Below are 22,938 nucleotides of genomic sequence, written 5' to 3'. Positions count from 1 at the left end.
GGGCAGAGTAATACACAAGGGTGAAGGGTTAAGAGGCTGGGCGAGTGCTGTTACTGGCAAAAAATTGCACGTCTATTAACAATCAGATTCAAAAACCAGACAGAACTGTTGTATGAATGACTGGCCCCCCACAACACAACACCTAATCAAAAACTCAAGACTTATAAAGATTTATTTTCACAGTCTATTTTCAGAGAGTTAAAAAAACGAATAACATGGCAAATAATAATAATATAATGTAAACAAACTTTATTTGCCACCAGTCCGATGCCCCTGCATCTATATGAAACTCAAGTCAGAACTATTTAAAACTATGAAAAATACAAAAATGTGTTATCTCAGCCAGTTTATTTTCATGAAGTGAAGATCATCAAATGATATTAATATTTTGAAAACGGAACTAACTAGAAAATTTCCAAAGTTTTCATTTCAGAAACCAGCTACCTTATCGTTAATCAAAAACTTATCCATATGAATTAAGCATTTTAATCCAAGTACTATGAAGACTATGTACAAATGACAGTATTATTCGCATATAGATATTGATCAGCAAACTTTTTATAGTACTATCTATTATTATTAATTAATATGAATGAATCAATGTTTATAGCATTATGTATCAGTATTAATAGTAAAAGGGGACGCGCCAATATTCTTGCTTCAAGCTAGAACCAATGAGTTTTATTCACCCCCTTTACAAGTTGGTATGATTGAGCATCAGATTCTGGCTAATGGCTAAGCAAAAGTATATGAAAAAATGAAATAAATGAAAACAGTTCCTGATATTACTTTAAAGCTATATTTTTTCATCAGCAGATTTGGATTAGATGTTTGATATGTATAGATTTATTTTTATTCCTTTCAGAAGCATAGCCTAAAGTTTTGAGAGAACAGATTTTCAATGGACTTTCAAAGTCTCTCAGCTTTAATTAAAAATACCTCGATATGTGTTCTGAAGATGAACTTTAGTCATACGGGTTTGAAACGACATGCGGGTGAGTAAATGATGACAGAAATGTCATTCTGAGGTGAACTAACCCTTCCATTAAGTGTCTATTTAAAAACTGTACATTTATAAGGATTTATATATTTAAATCTCAGAAAAGGCAGGTAATATAGGCCTACTTGAGATGAGAGCTTTCTATTTCCAGGATGATGATGATGGAGGGTGCTCGACAGTAAACTCGGATGGATTGGGTTTTTCCTTCTTATTACTTGAAATGGAAACAGATTGCGATCTCCATTAAAATTCATCTTTCGGATGTCTCGCACAAGGTCAAGGCTTTAGACGAGTGTTTTTTCCTCTGAAGGTTGGAAATAGGTGTCCTCTGCCCGGTGCCCATCAGATAATGAGTTTTATAGAGGTAATTTTTTCAGCTAATTAAAATCTGATGAAGCTTTAAGAGGGTCTGAACCCTCAGGGTGACTTCAGTCTTGTTTTAAATCCTCCAAGACACCCTTTAAGAATTAGGAGGGCTTTATTAGAAACTGAACCGAACGTAAAGCACAAGCTGTAAGTCAATATTAGCCAAAAAAAAAAAAAATGTAAAATGACTAGAGATGACGCCACTGCAGCTGCTTTAGCTCGGTTGTCGGGTGACACCTGCTGGTCTAGAGCTCAAACTACAGGTTTTACAGAATTGTGTAGCACAATCAAATCTATCGACTGATTTTATGGTAAATGCAGGAACTTTCAGACATTTATATGTGAAATCTAAAAGACAGCTAAATGGCTATTATGGGTCAATTTATAATATGGACATTAATTTGATATATATATATATATATATATATATATATATATATATATATATATATATATATATATATATATATATATATATATATATATATATATATATATATTTCCCAAATGATGTTCAACAGAGCAAGCACATTTTCACAGTATGTCTTATAATATTTTTTCTTCTTTATTTAAAACTATTTTGAGGTGAAAATTATTAGCCCCTTTAAGCTTTTTCAGATCAAAGCATCATAATACAATAACTTGCCTGATTACCCTACCCTGCCTATTTACGTTAACTAACCTACTGTAGTTAAATGTCACTTTAAGCAGTATAGAAGTGTCTTGAAATATTTAGTAAAATATTATTTACTGTCGTCATGGCAAAGATAAAACAAATCAGTTATTAGAAATGAGTTATTGAAACTATTATGTTTAGAAATGTGTTGACATTTTTCTCTCTCTGTAAAACAGAAGAAGAAAAAACGGCGCTAATAATTCTGACTTCTACTGTATATATGTTTTATATCTATACTGTTGATACATTTTATATACATATACAGTTTATATACACAATTTATTTTCAATTTTAGGATTTAAAAAAAAATCATTTCACACAACAAAGCTTGTAAAATTAAGAAATTATTATTAAGCTGCAACAAGTAAACATATTTTATTAAATTGTAAATATTTCATGGTGAAAATTTATTATTTTATTTTTATTTTAGAGTCAACCAGTAACACATTTTTGGATTCCTTATTTTTTTAGACTTCATATTTTTATTGTTTTTTGTTTATGTTGTTTTGCTTTATATATTTTTTTTATTTTAGTTTTAATTATTTATTTTAGCAATAAATATAAATATTTTCTTTTTGCTAACATTTTTGTTTCCAAATATTTTATTTCAGCTACTTGGGAAATATTTTGCTAAAATATTTTTTGATACTAAAATGGGTGTTAAAAATATATATATTTTAAATATCCTTTGTTTTAGCTACACTACCAGTCAAAGGTTTGGGGTCAGTAGGATTTTTAAATGTTTTATAATAAGTTTTTCCTGCTTATCAAAACTGCATTTATTTCATTAAAAATACAGTACTAATTGTAAAATTGTGAAATGTTATTGCACAATAACAATAACATGTGAGTGCTGTCGCCTCACAGCAAGAAAGTCACTGGTTCGAGCCTCAGCTTAGTCAGTTGGCGTTTCTGTGTGGAGTTTGCATCTTCTCCCTGCATTCGCATGTGTTTCCACCAGGTGCTTCGGTTTCCCCCACAGTCCAAAGACATGCTGTACAGGTGAATTGGGTAAGCTAAATTGTCCGTATAGTGTATGTGTGTAAATGAGTGTGCATGGATGTTTCCCAGAAATGGGTTGCGGCTGGAAGGGCATCCGCTGCGTTAAAACGTACTGGATAAGTTGGCAGTTCATTCCGCTGTGGCGACCTCAGACTAATAAAGGGACTAAGCCGAAAAGAAAATAAATGAATGAATGAACTATATACAATAAGAAAGCAGTTATTTAAAGTTTTAATAAATATTTAACAATTGAACTTTTTTACATTTAATAAATGCTGCCTTGATAAACAGACTAATAAAAAAAAAGAAACCTGAACCCAAACGTTATACCAGTAGTGTATTTATATTCCTTGTAGTCTATGCACTATATAACACAAACAACACTGATGACATGGATTTTTTTTTAGTTTATTTATTTATTTATTTTTGTAAACCAATAAACAATGCTAGAATATAAATTAGCACAAAAACACACATTATACTCAATGCAAATTGATCACAGGATGGGGAAGGAAGTAGAGTGGTTTCAGTACAGTGAAAGTTAGAGGTGGTGAACGAGGAAGTGGTTTTGCTTGGCATGGTGTCTGGGTGAAATCAGAATAGATCATATCTGCCAATGTTGACCACACGACACATGCGGTCATCGCTTTTCACTAAGAGAGAGTAAGTCATTTTAGAAGCTTCTTTTGAGGCAAGACACTACAGCTGAATAGGGTAAAATATCAACTAATAGTTTTCAGCAAACTTTAGTTGACTCATCACATTAGGAATTGCAGGCTTTTGTTGTATTACAAAGTATTTTTAACAGTTTTCTAAAATATTATGTTCAATTAGGCCGTTTTATTAAACATGTATTCATTTACTTCTAGCAAAAAATATTTGATGAAGTTTGATTCAAAATTTTGACTCAATTAAATATTTTAAAGGAAAATACACTTTTTTGCCACCAAGATTAAGAAAATACAGCAAAAAGTATACATTTTCAAGGTCTTCAATAAAACTTGTATTAAATCAGGCATATTGTTTATGATCCCACTGTAAAATCCTTCAGAATACAGATATGAATAAATCTGTAAGTGCTGCTGAAGCGGAGCTTTATCCCTCAGTGCATGAAACTCAACTCAGTTTGAGAATAAAAATATAAATAAAAATAAAAGTATAGTTTAATAGCATACACAACAAGATAAGTTGCAACAAAAGAAACACTTAGTATATTCTGAATGTTTTCTTACATTAGACTGAAAAAATACACCAAAATGAACAGGTGTATAAAATAAAATAGTTTTTTTCATCTGCAGTGCCTTCCCTTAAGAGCAGAATATATTTATATATTTATATATATTTAAATATATATATATTTATTTATTTTTCAAAAAAAGCTTGTATGTGCAGGATGGATCATTCAGTTCAGTTCAATTGAAGTGTATTTGTATAGCACTTTTCACAATTATTACTGTTTCAAAGCAACTCTACAGAAGGTGCATTACAAATAAAATCAGAAAAGCTAAGGTTATATTACCATAACTTTAACTAATTACGAATAGCTTTTAACAGTTAAAGTTATTATAATATAGTCAACCTGCTCTTATAGTATATAGAGGATGTCTGTGTATAGATGTTAAATGAAGTGGATAAGCCGGTTTTGTTTTGTTCTCGGCCCCTGTAAACCTCCTGGTGTTCCTGACCAATCCAGACTCAGACAGCGTCTCCAGTCAGACACAGCCCAGCCTATCGGACGGCGAGGATCAGCTGGAGCGACTGCAGCAGGCAGAGCTGACGCGCAGCAGGCCCATGTCTCTGTGGAGAGCCGGCACTGTGCAGGCCTGGCTGGAGGTGGTCATGGCCATGCCAATGTACATGCGCGCCTGCTCTGACAATGTTAAGAGCGGAAAGGTAAATGCTGCTCTGCTCTTCATTTATGACTGCTCTTTTAATGTATTGTATTTCAGACCCTTTTACACTGATGTTAATGAAGATGCATACTTTTTATGCTAACAATTTGGTTGTGCAATCACATAAATCAATTACTGGTAGAGCTGTGTTTTAATTTGTAGCAGTATTTCACAATAATACTGAATTTATTAATTTTTTCCATACGCTCTCAGTAATAAAGGTACGCAAGCTGTCACAAGGGTGGTACCTTTTCAAACCCTACACATTTATACTTAAAGGGTCCATATTGGTACCTCAAAAACATATTTGTAGCTACAATTTTTGAAAGGTACACTTTTGTACTTTTTAGGCACTAATATGTACCCATGAAATATTAATATGGACCTTTTAGGTACAAATGCAAACCTTTTGAAAAGGTACCACCCTATTGACAGCTCTCATACCTTTATTTAAATATTTATTTATAGAGAGCAGACATTAAAGGTATAGTTCCCCAAAAAACTTCACCTAAAAACAATATAAGTAAACCCATTGTAACTTGGAACTGTTACGTTAAATAATTTTTTATAATATAAAACTATCTTAAATAAAGTCAACTAATTGCTTTTTACAGTGAACACTGAAAAAAAATGTTGCAAACAATTTGTGTTGAATTTAAGTTAATTAAATTGAGTAATGTTCAACTTAATTTGTTTGAGGCGACACAGTGGCGCAGTAGGTAGTGCTGTCACCTCACAGCAAAAAGGTTGCTGGTTCGAGCCTCGGGCTGGGTCCGTTGGTGTTTCTGTGAGGAGTTTGCATGTTCTCCCTGCATTCGCGTGGGTTTCCTCCGGGTACTCTGGTTTTCCCCATAGTCCTAAGACATGCGGTACCGGTGAATTGGGTAGGCTAAATTGTCCATAGTGCATGAGTGTGTGTGGATGTTTCCCAGAGATGGGTTGCGGCTGGAAGGACATCAGCTGCCTAAAAACCTGCTGGATAAGTTGGCGGTTCATTCTGCTGTGGCGACCCCGGATTAAAAAAGGGACTAAGCCGACAAGAAAATGAATGAATTAATTTATTTGATTAACTTCAGCCTAAATAAATTGTTTACAACCACTTAACCTTAAAAAATGTAGTAAAAAGGAATCATCTTTGAATATTTTTTTTCAGTGTAGGAACAAAATACTATGGAAGTCAATGATAACATTCTTCAAAATATATTTTGTGTTCAACAAATAAAAAAAAGATAAACTTAAAGCAGTTTGAAATGAGTAGAGTGAGTAAATGATCAGTTTTCAGCGAACTATCCATTTAAACTGCACATAACATTGAAAATAAGAAGAAATGTTTCTAGTACTGTTTCACGTTAAAACTGTTGAAAATATAGTTTTGTAATGAAGATAATAGTTCATTACATGTAAAATAAAATATGAACGTTATTTTAAATTGAAACAATTATTTCACTGTAAAAATTCTTGCTGCCTTCAATTTTTTACTCGAATCAAATGAAATTGTCTAGTCATCTAAACTATTATATCAATCAAACTGTCTAAAAATATGAAGTTAAACTTTGCAGAACTTTTAATTTTAGTTGAAACCTGATTAACTTCAAATAAGTTAGAGTAACAAAAACAGTTTTAGTCATGCCTTTTTGACATATTTTTTTACAATCTACAGTATAATTGTATTTTAGCCGCTTTGTCCTCAGAGATGTACAGTATATACTTCATATGAGTAATAAAACTGGTGGCACAGTGGTTAGAACTGTCGCCTAACAGGAAGAAGGTCACTGGTTCGAGTCCCGACTGGACCATTTGGCATTTTCATGTGGAGTTTGCATGTTCTCCCCGTGTTCGGCTGGGTTTCCTGGCGGTTCGATTTCCCCCACAGTCCAAAGACATGCGTCATAGGTGAATTGGGTAAACAAAATTGGCCATAGTGTATGAGTGAATGAGTGTGGGTGTTTACCAGTACTGGGTTGCGGCTGAAAAGGCATCTGCTGTGTAAAACATATGCTGGAATAGTTGATGGTTCATTCTGCTGTGGGGACCCCAGATGAATAAGGGACTAAGTTAAAGGAAAATGAATGAATAAGTGATCATAAAAACCTTTTGAGCATCAGTTCTAGCTGCTATATTATAAATATATTAACCCTTTTCCCACAAATATTATGTTGGACCACAAGTGTAGCATTGCTAATAAAATAAATGGGAGCACTAACAAACATTTTTTACACTTTATTCCAATATAATAAATGCATCCAAGGCTAGCATAAGAGGCTTTGTTCAAAGCAAAAATAAATAAGAAATGTGAATAAGCACATCTAATAATCCTCTCCTTGATGCAGGTAGCGATTTGGGTTCTGTGGCCCCTAAACAGTACTTTATCCTACAAATATTTACTTCCCTAAAGCCTCGCTGACATGAATCTGGTTAATGATCACTCTAGTAATATTTGCTGCACAGCTGCAGTCATGATGTCACAGGCAGCTGTTTCCTGTTGCAGGTGCTGCTGGGATTGAGCGATGAGGATCTGGAGCTGGGTTTGGGCATTAACAGTCCTATGCACCGCAGGAAGCTCAGACTCGCCATTGAGGACTACAGAGAAGCAGAGAATGGACGAGGGTGAGGCCTTAAAATCATAATAATACTAATCATTGCAATATCTTTCTCTCTTCATAAAATAATAACACGTGATGGGTTTAATGTTTATGCTTTAAGTGGAGCTAAATGAGGTTTGCACCACACAGCCTGTTTGCCCATGACATTTATATTAAATGTATTTCAGCTAGCGTTTTTCATACAATTAAGCACATATCTACCTTTTAACATGGTAAAGTGAAGTGTTAAATGTAATGAGTAGCAAAGTAGCTGGTAACTCTAATTTGTTGACTTTTTTATAAGTAAGGCATTACTTTTCATTTTAAGATAATTTAAATACATTTGTCTATAATGTACTTGCCTTAAATACTGTACATATGTTCAACAGTCCAGAAAAAAATTATTATATTTATTACTTATACTAATATTTTTAGAATAATTCTATTTTTCTAACTGTGGACCAGTTCAACTGTAGATCGAGTTAAAAGTTAGTGCACGATAATATATGGTATAAATTTAGACAAGTGTATTATTTTCTGTTATTCGGATATTTTGAATATAGTAACATGTCTAACAAACAATGAACCGAGTAAGAAATGAAAGTCAATATAATATAGAAGATATTCATGAAATATTGTTTCATTACTTTGAAATGTTTTATCTTTTGAATTTGATATATTGAATATAATGCTTCACATTTTTACTAAATCTATAAGGCTCTGTTTGACTCAAATAATAAATAAAAGAAAAGTGTAATTTGTATTGTCTATTTTAAGATTTTAACCAGCTTTTAACAAGTAAAGTAAATAAATTAACTATTGAGTTTTTTTTTTTTTTTTTTTTTTTTTCAGATGAAGTAATTTTGGTTAGGTTAGGTTAGGTTAGGTTACAGTCAAGAGTCCTCATTTCATAACCATATCACACACACACACACACACAAAAACTCACAGAGTTGCAACAACAACTGGACATAAAGACTTAAAACATAAACATACCAAACACTTATAAAGAATAACTCAATAGTCACTTCAAGTGTCCACCTCCTCAAATAAATGTTTTAAACAGTCTATAAAATGTCAAATAAACGTATAAAAATAATACGTTTAATAAAAATAATATAAAAATAATAAGTATATAAAATAAAAATAATAAGTCACAGAAACACCTCTGCTTTAGTCAATGCCTTATTTAAATGTCTAATGGCTGCTGGTATGAAGCTATTGTACATCGTAAAGTTCTACAGCTTGACACTAGAAACTTGTGACCAGAAAGAAGGAGCTGAAAGTTGGGATAAGCAGTGTCACTTAAAATTGAATTTGTAATTCTTTTAAGCTGTCTGGTGTATACACAGCCTATTTGATTTAGTGTGTTTTATTCTTAACAGAAAGATTCCCAAACCATGACACTAAAGTGAAAGATAAAATGGATTCAAGAAAAGCATGGTCAAATAAAATCATCATGTGTTTATCAAAATGAAAATGATTCAACTTCTCAAACAAAATAGTCGCTGATGCCTCTTTTTACACACTGCTTTACGATTCTCATGAAAGAAGAGTTTAGAGTGAATGATTGTGCCAAGGTATTTGTATGATTGCACTTTTAACCGTCTGAATTAATACCTGTATGTGAGCAGCCTTCCTAAAATTAATTATCAAATCTTTTGTCTTTAATATATTTAACATTTAAACAAAGTAATCTTTACATTATTGCTTTACTGCAGATAAATGTACATCTGTCTTTAAAGTTGCAAAAACCTGTTTCTTTTTTTTATATCACCCGTTAGAACATGCATGCTGTTAAAGATGTATTTCTCTGTTATGATATTTTAAGGCATAAGGCTGTCAAAAGATTGTGAGTTTTATCACGTTTTATAAAAATGTATTATTATGTGAATACATTAAATAGGGAAAACGATATTTTTCTCAATGTCTCACACGATTTGGCAATAAAAGGAGTAGTTTAAATAAAAAAGTAACTGACTGTTTTCTACAAATTTTACTCAGGAGTAAAAATATTCCTTTAAAACTTGGAAGAAATATAAATTAGACACGTATCAGGCAAATTATTGATCTCCACTAATATGCAAATAGTGATAGAGATCACTTTTTAGTCTTATTATCCAGCCCCTTTAAGCATTGCTATAGTGTTTCTGTGTTGTCCCACAGCCTGTCTAAAGCTGCAGATATGGACCATCACTGGGTGTCTAAGAGCTGGCTGAGTGACGTCGGGCTGCCGCAGTATTCACAGGTCTTTCACAACCAGCTGGTGGATGGCAGAGTTTTGAACTCCATCACACGCAGAGACCTGGAGACCGTCTTCAACATCACCAACAAGTTCCATGTCACCAGCATCCTGTCAGCCATCCAGCTTCTGCAAATGCTCAATTTCGACAAAGAGGCAAGAATTCGTTTATACAGCTGTTCAAGTATTAGGATGGAGATATATATAATTCATTTTTACATAAATATCTGTAACCATAAATTATGACTGAACATTATTTCACCCATTTTTTTACAGACAGTATTACATTTACATTTAGTCATTTAGAAGATGCCTTTGTCCAAAAGTGACATACATTTGAGGAGACAATTAGCAATTTAACAGGCAATAAACACAAAAAGTGCTAATTAAAGCAACTTCCAGTGCTTAGAGAATTAGGTGCTAGAGTCAGGAGGGGGAGGGTTTCTTTTTGTTGTTTTTTTAATGTTTTTTGAGAGAAGATGTTTTGGTTTGTCAAGCCCACTCACTACTCAACTTGTGTATACCTCAACTTGTGTACATCAACAAATGCACAGCATTTGTTTATATAGATATGGAGTGATGGTAAGTACTTGTCTGGTGCAAGAGTTAAAGTCTCAGAGAGATGAAAGAGTGTGTTTTTTATGGGTGGTTTGTCAAAGCCACTCACCTGTGTGAGGTACACCCATAATTGCTAAATGTTTTAAGGTTGTCATGGGATTTGATAGTAAAAACCTTTTTTAAAAACATTTTTGCATTTAATATGATTTCTTTTGTCATTTTAATTTGATGTGAACACAATAACGGGGCGTTCCATACTGTATATGTACAGTTTAAGTCAGAATTATTAGCACCTCTCTTAATTTTTTGTTTTTCTTTTTTTAATATTTGTATATCTTTGTATATTTAATATCAGTATGTCTGATAATATTATTTCTTCTGGAAAAAGTCTTATTTGTTTTATTTAGGCTAGAATAAAAGCAGCTTTGAATTTTTTTGAAGATCATTTTAAGGTCAATATTATTAGCCCCTTTAAGCTTTATTTTTTAATAGTCTACACAGAACAGACCATCATTACACAACAAATTGCCATATTTAACCTAATTAACCTAGTTAAGCCTTTAAATGCCACTTTAAGCTGAATAGAAGTGTCTTGAACAATATCAAGTCAAATATTATGTACTGTCATTATGGCAAAGATAAAATAAGTCAGTTATTAGAAATGAGTTATTAAAATTATTATGTTTACAAATGTGCAGAAAAAAATATTTTCTCAACTAAACAGAAATTAGGGGAAAAAATAAACAGGGCGGCTAATAATTCTGACCTCAAGTGTATACTGTTGCAATCACTTTGAAACGGTGAAATGTTAGAGTAAATATTGTTGGTGAAATTGTAAAATAATCTGACTGGTTTGTGGTATTGTTATATTTCTGCAGTCTATACAGGCACGTCGCACTCAATGCGAGAATCGAGATCTGGATCCGGTGGTCTGGACCAGCCATCGCGTCATTAAATGGATCAGGGATATTGATCTTAAGGTGGGAAAAGAATTAAATGCAAAGCTCATACAATGTCCTCTACTGTTCAAATATTCAAAATCAATAAAATCTTTAAATATATTTTTCAATGAAGTCTCAACAAGGTAGCATTTATTGGAAAAACAGTAATACTGTGAAAATTCATTACCATTTATAATGTTTTGTATTATATTTAATAAATGTAGTGTGATGCGCACATCAGATGAAGGCCTACAAATGTATCTGTTATTTGACTAGTAAACAATAATGTAAAATGTTATTGTTCTTGAACTATAAAAATAGGCGTCACATTTTACTATACAGTTTCCTTAGTTAATGTATTTACTAACATTAACTAATAATGAGCAATAATTGTACAGCATTTATTAATCATAATTCTGCATTATTAGAATCCAAACTTGTGCTTGTTAGCATTAGCTAATGCACCATGAGTTAATATGAACTAACGATGAACAATTTTATTTTCATTAACTAACATGAACCAATGTAAATAAATATTCTAATAAATGTATTGTTCCTTGTAGGATCAGGTTAGTAAATACATCAAGTAACTAATAAAACCTTATTGTAAAGTGTTACCAAAATAGCTTTACTCACCATTAATATGTACAGTAGCTATTGGAAATAATTGACCCAAAAAGAAGTTGAAGACATAATCCCCATTTCACTATGCCCAAATGGCTCAAAGAACTGAGAAAAAGTATCAATATTTACTGCTTAGAAAGTAAGACATGTACTGTGATATATAATAGCTGTTGTGTCTTTTTAGGAGTATGCTGATAACCTTCAGAACAGTGGCATCCATGGTGCTGTGATGGTTCTGGATCCCACCTTCAGTGCAGACAGCATGGCTAAAGCTCTCGACATCCCCAACAACAAACACATGATCCACCGTCATCTGTACGAGGAAATGAAAGTGCTTCTCAATCCAGCAAGGTCTGTGCAGCTGCATTTCTTTTGTAGGAATTCAATAATTAAAGTGGTTATAGAAATGTTATTGTATCTACTTACAGTGCTCAGTGTATGTGAGTACACCCCTCACAAATCTCTCCTTTACATTTTTTTAAAAGGATGCTTTACAATATTATATGTGCATATACATTAGACTACTAAGTATTAAAGCCAAACATGGAGCTAATCTAACATAATAATGTACAATAACAGTCCAAAAATTAGTGTATGTTAGAAAAAAATATTAAACTTTTTTTTTTTAAATTGGGTTGAAATTTTGCAATATTTTGCATTAATTGAAATGTATTCTCGTTCTATTTCTAATGATTTTGGTGACTAAAGTATTATTTCAATTAATATATCTGGTTTGTTAAATCTGTTTTGTTCAAATGTACCAAAACATATTATATATATTCACAGAGAAATAGATAAAAATATATTTATTTTCAAACAGTGTATAAACTATTTGTAGCAAAACAAATAAAACTGCACCTTTCTCTTCTCTGAAACCAATTTTTTTTAATGATAATGCTGAGAAAGCGTTCTGGACACTACCTGAGAAAAGTGTTATCGTTGATCCTAGTTGTAAGAGCAACAAATAATAACTTGACTTCTAGTTGATTATTCGGAAAAGTGGCAGAAGGTAGATTTTTCCGATTTTTCACACCTCTAGTTAGGAAAAAGTCAGGAAAGTGGGTGTGTCTCTCTTTGTTTGGGTGTGAGTGTCGGGGGAGGGAAAAGGGGAAGGATTTGAATAAAAATGGGAGTTTCAATTTAGGCACGTGCCGATTTTCACAGAAGAAAAAAAAACACATGCACAAGAGAAAGACACTGACTATGTTTAATGACGGTGGAATGTTTGATACCGCACGTCGTATAAGAGAAAAAACCTCTGCATTTCTCTGTTACTCAGATGAACTTGGTAGGTCAGAAAGCCATGTGTGTGTAGACAATCCTGTCACAAAATGCGGCGAAAATTAATCACGACTGTCAGTAATAGTTTGCTTGCAGTGTTCACGTTTACACTCAGGGAGCAGCATTTACAGCGGATCTATCAGTCCATAATATTGTAGTGATATTACTGTAAACTAAGTAACTTAGAAATCATTTTGACTAAGGTCTGTCTTTACACACTGAAAGAGTACTGCTGACGATACAAACTATAACTTTGCCATCTGAATGAACAAAGAAAGAGCGCTGATCGCACACACTTACCAAATCTGTAGAGACAGGACAATCATCACATTCTGGAGCTGCGTCTTTTTTTAAAGGAGATGAGCAGCAAATCCAGATTTCACAATTTCCAGATGCGAAAAGCTCTCGAGTAAAAAATGTTCTGTACAAACGTATTTCTGCCGTGTGTCACGTGCACTGATCCACACGTGAGTCCAGCAGCGCTCTTATAGAGAGAAAATGAAAACGAAACCTTCACTGCAGCAAATTATAAAAGAAACACTGACGACCCATATCTCCAAACAATTCTTAATCTTTTCCCACTTCTTATGGCAACACCACGTGGCGCCTCTCTGCTATCTGAACACTGTTTCAGGTACAGTCTTTAAAGCTATCATGCATATTAATGAAGTTGCAGCGCATACAGAGCGCGCTAATTGGTTTAAATCAAGTCACACACATGAATGAATGCAACACACTCAGAGACGTAGCACAGTACTCCCAGGTACAGACGTCCAGTTTACACGCTGGAATACACGCTAAGATCTCATGGCCGTGACGCAGCTTCAAAAATTAATTTCAAACTGGAAGCACGAATTTGCTCGAAACAATGCAAAAAACTATTTTCACTTTTTAGTGAAATATATGTGTCCTATTAGTGTTTTAAGCAGTATGGGACACATATATGACTGTCAACAGCTCATAAAATGTGTTTTGGTGTTTCGTGACCCTTCAAAGACGGTGCCACCTCTGACAATCCCGGGCCCTGTTTGGCCCACATGCTGTATGCCAGTGCCAGTGGAATGCTTGCTGTGCCAGCTTTATGCCAAATCTGGGCCAGCATTCTTTGCTACCGGAAGTGATTTGAGTCATTGCAGAGACAAGACTTTTGTCAGGTTGTAGTGTATTGTAGTGTCAATACATCATACAAAGAAAGGTATTAGTTCAAACAACAGTCTCATGTAGACACACCTAATCTGTATAGTCTTTAATCTTAAATATACTAATCAAACTTTCATAAGAGTGTAATTTAATGACCTCATCTGTCAACATAATGCTGCTGAATTTTTCACAGAGCTTGTGCAAACATATCCACATTGCTGTCATTAGATGTTTTCTAACAGTAAAGTTGGATGTAGCAAGTGTAAGAAACATAAAAGGACTCTTGTAAGAGTGTGAGTAAGTGCTGTTTCTGTCTTCCAGAACTAATCAGGCTCAGGATTACAGAAAAGAGGGCACTCCAACACATTCTCCTTCGTCAAACTGCCGTAAAACCGAGGAGGGATTTTCTCCCAGGAAAAATGTTGGCAAGGTATGAGCTGTCCTGTTATTGACACAATATAGAAAAATTGTGAACTTTCTGTGCGCCTACTAGGGTTGGGTAATGAAACATGCTGCCAATTTGACTGGTAAGCAACAGACTGAATCAGAATGCAGATATCGGTGTCTCACTTCAGTGCCTCTACAATACCAGAGCTGTTGTATTTAAAGGGCCATGACACCCCCCTCTTTCGGTTAAAGTCTACTTCAGAATTTTTTCAAAAGATGCATGATTAATGGGCGTGGAGCTCCGCGAGCATCGGGCAGGAGTGGGCGTGGCCAGCAGGCTGTTGTCATTTAGCTCACAAAATGAGACACAAAGAGGAGATGCATGAGTTTATAGTTTACAAAGTTAAAATGCAAAGAAATGAACAGTGATTTAATGCCCTGCTACATTTGTTATTCGTAATTTCATATACAGACAACCACAATTTATATCATTATAAAGATGTGTGTTCATGTAAACACTATAAATGAGGACTTCTCCCTCAATTCCCGTATCCAGCAGACTCAGCGCAGCAGGTCTCCTGACCCGTCTATTTTAACCATTAACCCTGCTGGTAATCTGGAGGATTTAGGCAAACACAGCAGCACGGCGATGTGTCTGAATGTGAACGAACTCCTGATAAAACACAGCGTCCGCCATTCTCTAATTCTCGTGCTGCTCTCCCGACAAAAATGCTAGCAGCACGCACACAGCTTTGCTGTATGATCGGCCCTGACAAGATCGCGGGGGAAAACATGCAACAAACCCCGTGGATGATGGAAACAAACGCATATGAGCCTTCATGAACGGCTAAATACTGTGCCGTGGTTTCCGTGTCTCTCAGCTCGGGCTTGACACTGGCAGGTCTAGCAGGTCTCATGAATAATTAAGCAGCCGGCTCTTCTCATAGGATAAGAAAACTCCGCTATGAATAATAATGAGAAACCGACGCGTCATCATTGCACTTGCAGTTCTGCGCTACGTCGCCGATTTTGATCCCGCCCCAAAAATCATTTTAAACCCGGAAGCTGAAATTAGCTGACAAAAGCTCAAAATTATCCAGTTTTCCCCACAATTAAAGCTGACAGGTGCAAACATTGTCTTAACTGATGCTCAACACACACACATCTGTTAATATAAAAAAAAAAGTTCTCCGGGGTGTCCTGAACCTTTAATGCAGAAACAAGAGAAGTAGATGATTGGAAACTTGCTTCTTTATGTATTTTAACAATTGTTTATGAAATTAAATTAAATTATGGGACTTTTACTCCTAAAACTTTTGATGTTTGAAAGTTTAAAAAGGTGACTCTTTTAGACCTTTTTTTATAGTTTCAAGTAATATATTGTTTGGGTTGGTACTGTAAATTACGATAAAAAGCAATAAACTGTCATTATTTTTTCTGTATATGTAATATAAAATCTGTCACCGGGGTGGTTCTCTTTCAAAAGGTACATTTTTGTTCCTAATAGGTCTTTAAAGGTACATATTAATACTAACATAACAGTATTTTTGCATACAAAAGTGTATTCTAAAAGTTATAATGTCTACCTGTGCTGTGCAAAAATGTATCTATTGAAAAGATACCACCCCAGTGACAGATTTTATACTGCATATACAGAAAAAATACTGATAGTTTATTGCCATATTTTACCATAAATTACAATACCAATCCAGGCAATATATCACTTCAAACTATTAAAGGGTGACAGATTCTGTACCTTTATTTCTGAGTGTGTATAATTCATTGTTTCAAACTACTAAAATGTCAATAAAAGTCACTCTGTTAAACTGCAGAGTTGAACGTTCAACATCAAAAGTTCACAGAGCAGAGATCAGTGTCCCATAATGAAATTCCTAACCATAAATAAGCAGAAAACTTTAAAAAAGTAAGCTGTTAATAAAATGTTAATAAGCTGTTTTTAAAGTGTATGTTTTAAAAAAATGGTCTGTAAGTAAAATAATACAAAAAATATATCATACTGTACACACACAGCCTGATTGTTAACTGTAGATGATGTATAAGCAGCTCACACAAGAGCTTTGAATCGTTTCTGCGCTACTCATTTTTTTTAACATGATGCCAGAATTTATTAGGGCTGTTAAAGTCCACATGAACTGGAAGCTGCGACCGTTTTTTATTTCTTATTGTGACGCAGTTCCTAGAGAAACAGAATATTAAATGAGAAAACAGTGGGTGTGACTTGTTTTTACTGCAAGCTGATGAACCAAGAGTTACTAGGTGGGTTTCCATCCTAGCATCAATTGAACCTTTTCAAAAGTAAAAAAAAATTAAGTAAGCAAATTAAGTGTGTTTGCATCAAGTTATTTGAGCTCCTGACTCTATTATAGTTACCAACAGTAAACAAGGCAAGCATAATGGGTGTGATATTTGCTAAGTCAGAGTTTTTTTGGCAAATGAGTTTTCATCTCCCTTTAGTCACATTAACCCTTTTTCAAAAAAGTCCAAAACTACCTCAAAAACTTTTTTTGCAAATTAAGAATTTTTTTTTTCCAAATTTGACATTTCCAACACTCATTTCTTATGTGGTACTTCAAAATGTGCATTAACACACAATGAAAAAAATGATTCATTGGATTTACAAAATTTTTTGAGGTAAGTGGTTGAAAACATGAGCTGGATTTAAACAAACTAATTAAGTTGAACATTGAATTTGTTTGTTCAAATTCAGCCCATATAAATTGTTTGCAACCCCTTAAAAATGTAGTAAATTCAATGAATTATTTTTTTTTTTCTTCATTTCAACAATATGGAAACCCAGCTATTGTATTAGGTTTATGTGAATAATGGGTATCAGCGACTGTACTTTAATCAAGTATAAGTGAAGAAGTGCAGACACAGAAAATCAGGGCATAATATACTATGATTTAGAAGGTACGTTATTAGGTTTGTAACTATTCTGTCAAAAAGCAACATTTATAGTGAAATACATTGTGACAATTTAAAACCATACAGGACATGCAATGCAATTTCAGTTGGAAGTACGTCAACATACTGACATAAAAGTCACAGCAACTTTCAATTCACTCTGACTTTAAAGTATAAGGCACTGTTTAGACACTGATACTGTATTTAAAGTATCGATTTGTCACTGGTATCATAAAAAAATTGCTCAACACTAGTACCTACACATTGTTGTAAATAACCTTTTTTTTCTGTCGTTCCTCAGAGCCCTTTGAGATTCAATCCTCTGGTGGCTGTTAGCAGAGAGTTGTCGTTTCAGGGCGGTTGTGGATCTCCACCCAGAGAAGAGCGCATCAAGATCCTGCAAAGGACCAAGGGCAGCCCCATGCATGGCTACTCCAGCATAGAGATCACTAATGTCTGAGTAATCAGCCTCTAAACGGACCAAATGAGCTCAATTATTTGTAAAAGAGATTTAAAAATTGACCGTTTGCACTTTAGTGAATTTTATATTGGCAACCAACCATAATTAAGCACTTAATAAAAAATTTTGTAGACATGCTGCGTTAAAAAAGCTAATATTTTGTTACTAATATAATACTTAGATAACCTTATTCCTGTAAATTCCAGTCAGAACTGTAGGTATGCAGCTGAAATCAGTACCACATGTTCAGACGTTCATTCCCTCCATTAAGGCCATCACAAACACTGTGCTTGTGTAACCCTCATAATGCATTCAGTCAGTTTGAAACTGAAGAGTCGTTTTATTATAGTCATAATTTTATATTTTTGACCTTTGTATATCTGTTAAAGAAATATCATTATTGAGTGGATGTAATAAAGACGTTATTATTAGTAGTATTACTGTATTTACACCTTTTTGTTATCTGACAAAATTTATACATTTTTTAAAATTGAAATTACATACAAACCGAAATACCCCAAAACATAATGCTTAAAAAATATGAATGCATCTGCAAACTCTTAAACATTTTTTCGCATTTTTGGGGGGACAACTTTAGGGTGTAGTAGGTGATTGAAAGGTGCTGGTTGAAAGCCTCTTCACATTCCGATAGTAATGGTTAAAATAAATGATCTAATTGTGTTTATATGTATTTTTATATTCTGGGTAAGCCATAAGACAAAAAAAAAAGTTAAATAGTCCAGTTAAATAGTGTCGGGCTGACATCTCCCATAATTCTGATAAGTAGCGCAAACTGTCTGTCAGCAAATGTAGATCTGAACATCTGCAACCGTTCACGCAGATCCGCAATTTGTGCACTTGATCTCCTGGTGGAAGATTGATGTGACTATTTTCAGTTTCATAAGTTATTTTTATTTAGTTTAACAACAAAGCATCGGTAAATAGCGCTATTCTGCCTAGCCTGCTTTACTAAGGTGAAGATGGTTTTATATTCACATATATGGATCATTTTTGAACAATGACAACCTGTTATGCGCTCCCTATAATGTTTACCATGCTACTTTGAATATTCGGTCTAATATAAGCCTAGCATGTAAGTATGGCTCAGTAATAAGTGTAATTCCTGCACGCTGCCGGCCAAGCACTAAGCATACAGAGGTTGCTTTATTAAATGTTGCACATTATGTTTTATGCTTGCTACACAACTGAAAACGGGCTAGATATAATACAGTTTTTTATTTGGAATTGTAGTATTATAAAGTACTATAAAAGTTTTCTAACTGGTAAATGACATGATCTAGTCTAGTGGGTCTCTGTCATGTTTTAGGTGCTTGCTTTCATGATATTAGGAGTCGTGACTTTGGACGGCAGGTGAGGGACTGTGTTTCATAGATATTATGCTAACCGGTTAGCATATAGGCAGATCACCTACTGCACCTTTAATTGTTTTATGTTTAATCCACTTAAATTGGTAAAAAAAAAAACTAATATTTTCTTTCATCATCTTTCGGCTTAATCCCTTTATTCATCCAGGGTCCCTTAATTCATCCAGCCAATTTAGTTTATTCAATTCACCTATAGCGCATGTTTTTGGTTTGTGAGGGAAACCGAAGCACCCAGAGGAAACCCATGCCAACATGGGGAGAACATACAAACTTCACACAGAAATGCCAACTGACCCAGCCGGAACTCAAACCAGCGACCGTTTTGCTGTGTGGTGACAGTGCTAACCACTGAGCCACCATGTTGCTTAATAACGAATAACTTAGCTTAGTTTTACAGTGAAGTTTTGTTCCAATACTAAAAACAATAGAGGTTTTTAGAGTTCAGAAGACGAAGCCGAATGCATTATGAGGGTTAAAACTCTGGGAAATGCTGGAAAGAGGAATAATGCTGTGAATACATTGTGAAAATGTTTTGAATGCATCAGCAACCTTTTCTTTGTTTTAAGAATGTGTAGACATCGGATGTCTAGATGTCTGTGTATTCAGACTCCCATTTGCTTATACATTGAAAAGCAACAGCCACTTTAGTAGCAGTGTAGTTTGGGTAATAGATTAGTTTCATACAAATCACTCCAGTTTAATTGAAATGAGTTTTCCACATTCTAAAAAAATTAGGGGAATGAAAGACAAAAAAAGTTGTTGTTTTTTTCTCTTTGATTCCCTTGCTGTGAGTTGCAATGTCTTTGTCTTTTCATGCATGCAATTCAATTTGTTCAATGAAGTATATATACAAACGCATTGTATAGTGACTACCATTCATAGTAGAAATGAAAAAGCAAGAGAGATCTGATTGGAAAGACTTTAATTGTGTATTTAAAGAGGCAGTTCACCCCGAAATGTTTAATTCTGCCACTCATTGTTCACTAGTCAAAAACCTGTTTGAATTAGTTTTTCAGTTGAACACAAAATAAGATTTTTTAAAAAAAAAGCTGGAAACCTGTAACTTTTGACTTCCATAATAGGAAAATACTATGGAAATCAATGGTTACAGGTTTTCAGCTTTTTAAAACATATCTACAGGAAAAAAGAAACTCATAAACTTTTGGAACCAGTTGAGGGAAGCTAATAATGAGCAAATTTTCATTTTTGGGTGAACTATGTCTTTAAAGAGTGAGAAAGTCATGAGCAGGGCCTTCAGATGAATGTATAGAAGGGTAAAATGCAGTAAAAGAAAAAACAAATCACCAGTCCAATCCAACACGTGCGCTGCTCATTTTACAGCTGTGTTTTTACAAGTCATCCTCAGAGCAAAGACAGCAAAACAAGTTCTGCGGCTCAGTGTGAAACAGCATTGAGCTTTGATGCAAGCAGCATCTGTCAAGGTTAGACAACATGATTAATGACTGCATTTCACAAATTCAGCCAGTCATTATTTCTAAAGTAGATCTTCTTCAAGAATTTGTTGCAAATGCCAGCTCTGAATCACAGATTTCCTGTTGCTTTGACTCAGGATGTCTATTGATAGACATTGTGACGTTTGTGGCACAAAATACCAGCGATAAAAGACCAACAGCTTCAGATTATTAAAGTCGTCATGGCGCATTTTAAGATGGGTTTTGCTATCACACATCATTTTGATATCACTGTACTTTGTGGCATTAGTGAACGTACATTTGAGAAACATATGTATATAGAAATATACCATGTGTCATTGACACAGTAATATGTATAAAAAAATAAAACTCTACATGCGTATGTTTGAGTGTTACTGTGTTTTTTTTAAGGTGATGAATTTAAAAATGATTTAAACATCAAAACAATAAAAGTGAAATATAGTTGTTGTTTTTTCAATGTCCTCTTATTTTCTGAGTGAAAATATAGATTATTTTTCATTTTGTCATTCATTTATATAGCATTAAATCTTGCCTAGTATATTTACAACAACAATCATTAACCAGATTAACAAATTTTAAATAACTAAAATGATCACAGTGCACCCTCAAATCTCCCATTAATTGTCATTTTAAAACTTTACAATATGTTTCTTCAAATCACTAGGTTTTACTTATTTGTCAGAAAGAGTTTGATCATTAAAAATAATATAAATTGACATGATAGCATCAAGCTATTTTTTAGCTGCACATCCGTGCGAGTCTCCTATTCCACCACATCCTAAATGTGCTCTATTGGACTGAGTTCGGGTGACTGTGGAGGCCATTTGAGTACAGTGAACTGTGGCATTGACACAATGCTTAATTGGTGCTAATGGACCCAAAGTGTGCTGAGTGGTTATTTGAGTTACTGTTGCCTTTCTATCAGCTGGAACCAGTCTGGCCATTCTCCTCTGACCTCTGGCATCAACAAGGCATTTGCACCCACAGAACTGCGGCTCACTGGATATTTTCTCTTTTTCAGACCATTCTCTGTAAATCCTAATGAGGGTTGTGCGTGAAAATCCCAGTAGATCAGCAGTTTCTAAAATACTGTCACCAATTTTTTGTCAAAGAAACTTGTGAAATGTTTTTTCTGTCAGTTAAAAGCATTAGATCTGCAATATTTCTAAAGGACGTTTACAACGTAGTTGGCTAAAACGAAAATATATTGTAAATAGGAACAAATGGAATGGGGAGATTAAAAGATATTGTTCTAAAATACACTACTAAACTTAGCGAGTTGTGTAGCTTTATGTAAATATCCATTTGGTAAAGTTTGAGTTATTTTCTCTTAAAAAAAACAAATAGGTACATTAAAAAATAGACTTTTACAACAATGATAAATTTTTATTATGTGTGCTGTTTTGTAAAAAAAAAAAAATAGGTTCTTCACTGGCATTGATGAATCCATAAAAAACCTTTAGATCAGAGATGCCCACGGTAACCTTATATTTGGCCCGACATCCTGTCTGAAAAGAGGGAGGATGATGTGGACTGTTTAGAGATTGTCTTTTCAAAATTAATGTAATCTTTGTTTGTTTGTTTGTTTAAAAGCTAATTGAAGTGCAATGTTTCAATTAAATATTGTAAATGAATCAGATTTAGCTTAAATGTACATACCTGATGGATAAAGGACAATGCAGAGACTTTAGTGAGCAAAATCAAGGCAAAGGCAGATTCAGCATTGAACCACTGTTATGTTTTTATTGCAATAATTTATGATATTAAATGTTATACTGCATTAGTTTTTTTATTTATTTTTAAATATTGTGAAATAAATTAGGCAATGCCCCCCGTAGCACCGGGCCTGGTTTGGTATATTTATCCCACGACTCATATTGATATTTGGTTTTTGGTTCTTTAAATGAAAAAGTGCACCCCTGTTTAGATTATTAACATGATATTCTCACTAGAAAACAAAAGCTTAATACAAGAACGTGTCACTAAAAGTTTGAACTATTTTCAGGGTGGCTATTTTAAATTT

General features: G+C 33.9%; 1 protein-coding gene across 12 annotated transcripts in view; it reads left to right on the top strand.

Moving 5' to 3' along the window:
* Positions 1-21,274, top strand: part of kaznb (kazrin, periplakin interacting protein b) — a 325,903-nt gene extending 304,629 nt beyond the window's left edge. For 6 of the 12 annotated variants that reach the window (XM_017358249.3, XM_073916124.1, XM_021479663.3 and 3 more), the window contains 7 exons: positions 4,738-4,937; positions 7,425-7,543; positions 9,685-9,916; positions 11,197-11,298; positions 12,068-12,234; positions 14,626-14,734; positions 17,918-21,274. In XM_017358249.3, the coding sequence (XP_017213738.1) occupies positions 4,738-4,937; positions 7,425-7,543; positions 9,685-9,916; positions 11,197-11,298; positions 12,068-12,234; positions 14,626-14,734; positions 17,918-18,076 (1,088 nt within the window). In that variant the 3' untranslated portion in view covers positions 18,077-21,274. The remainder of the gene's footprint in view (positions 1-4,737; positions 4,938-7,424; positions 7,544-9,684; positions 9,917-11,196; positions 11,299-12,067; positions 12,235-14,625; positions 14,735-17,917) is intronic. The other 6 variants (XR_012386896.1, XR_012386900.1, XR_012386898.1 and 3 more) reach the window with 3 other exon arrangements.
* The last annotated feature ends 1,664 nt before the right edge of the window (positions 21,275-22,938 follow it).

The sequence above is a fragment of the Danio rerio genome, chromosome 11, assembly GCF_049306965.1.
Source record: "Danio rerio strain Tuebingen ecotype United States chromosome 11, GRCz12tu, whole genome shotgun sequence".
Classification (NCBI taxonomy): Eukaryota; Metazoa; Chordata; class Actinopteri; order Cypriniformes; family Danionidae; genus Danio; species Danio rerio.
The sequence above is the reverse complement of the archived record's forward strand: the minus strand, read 5'-3'. Positions and strand labels throughout refer to the sequence as shown.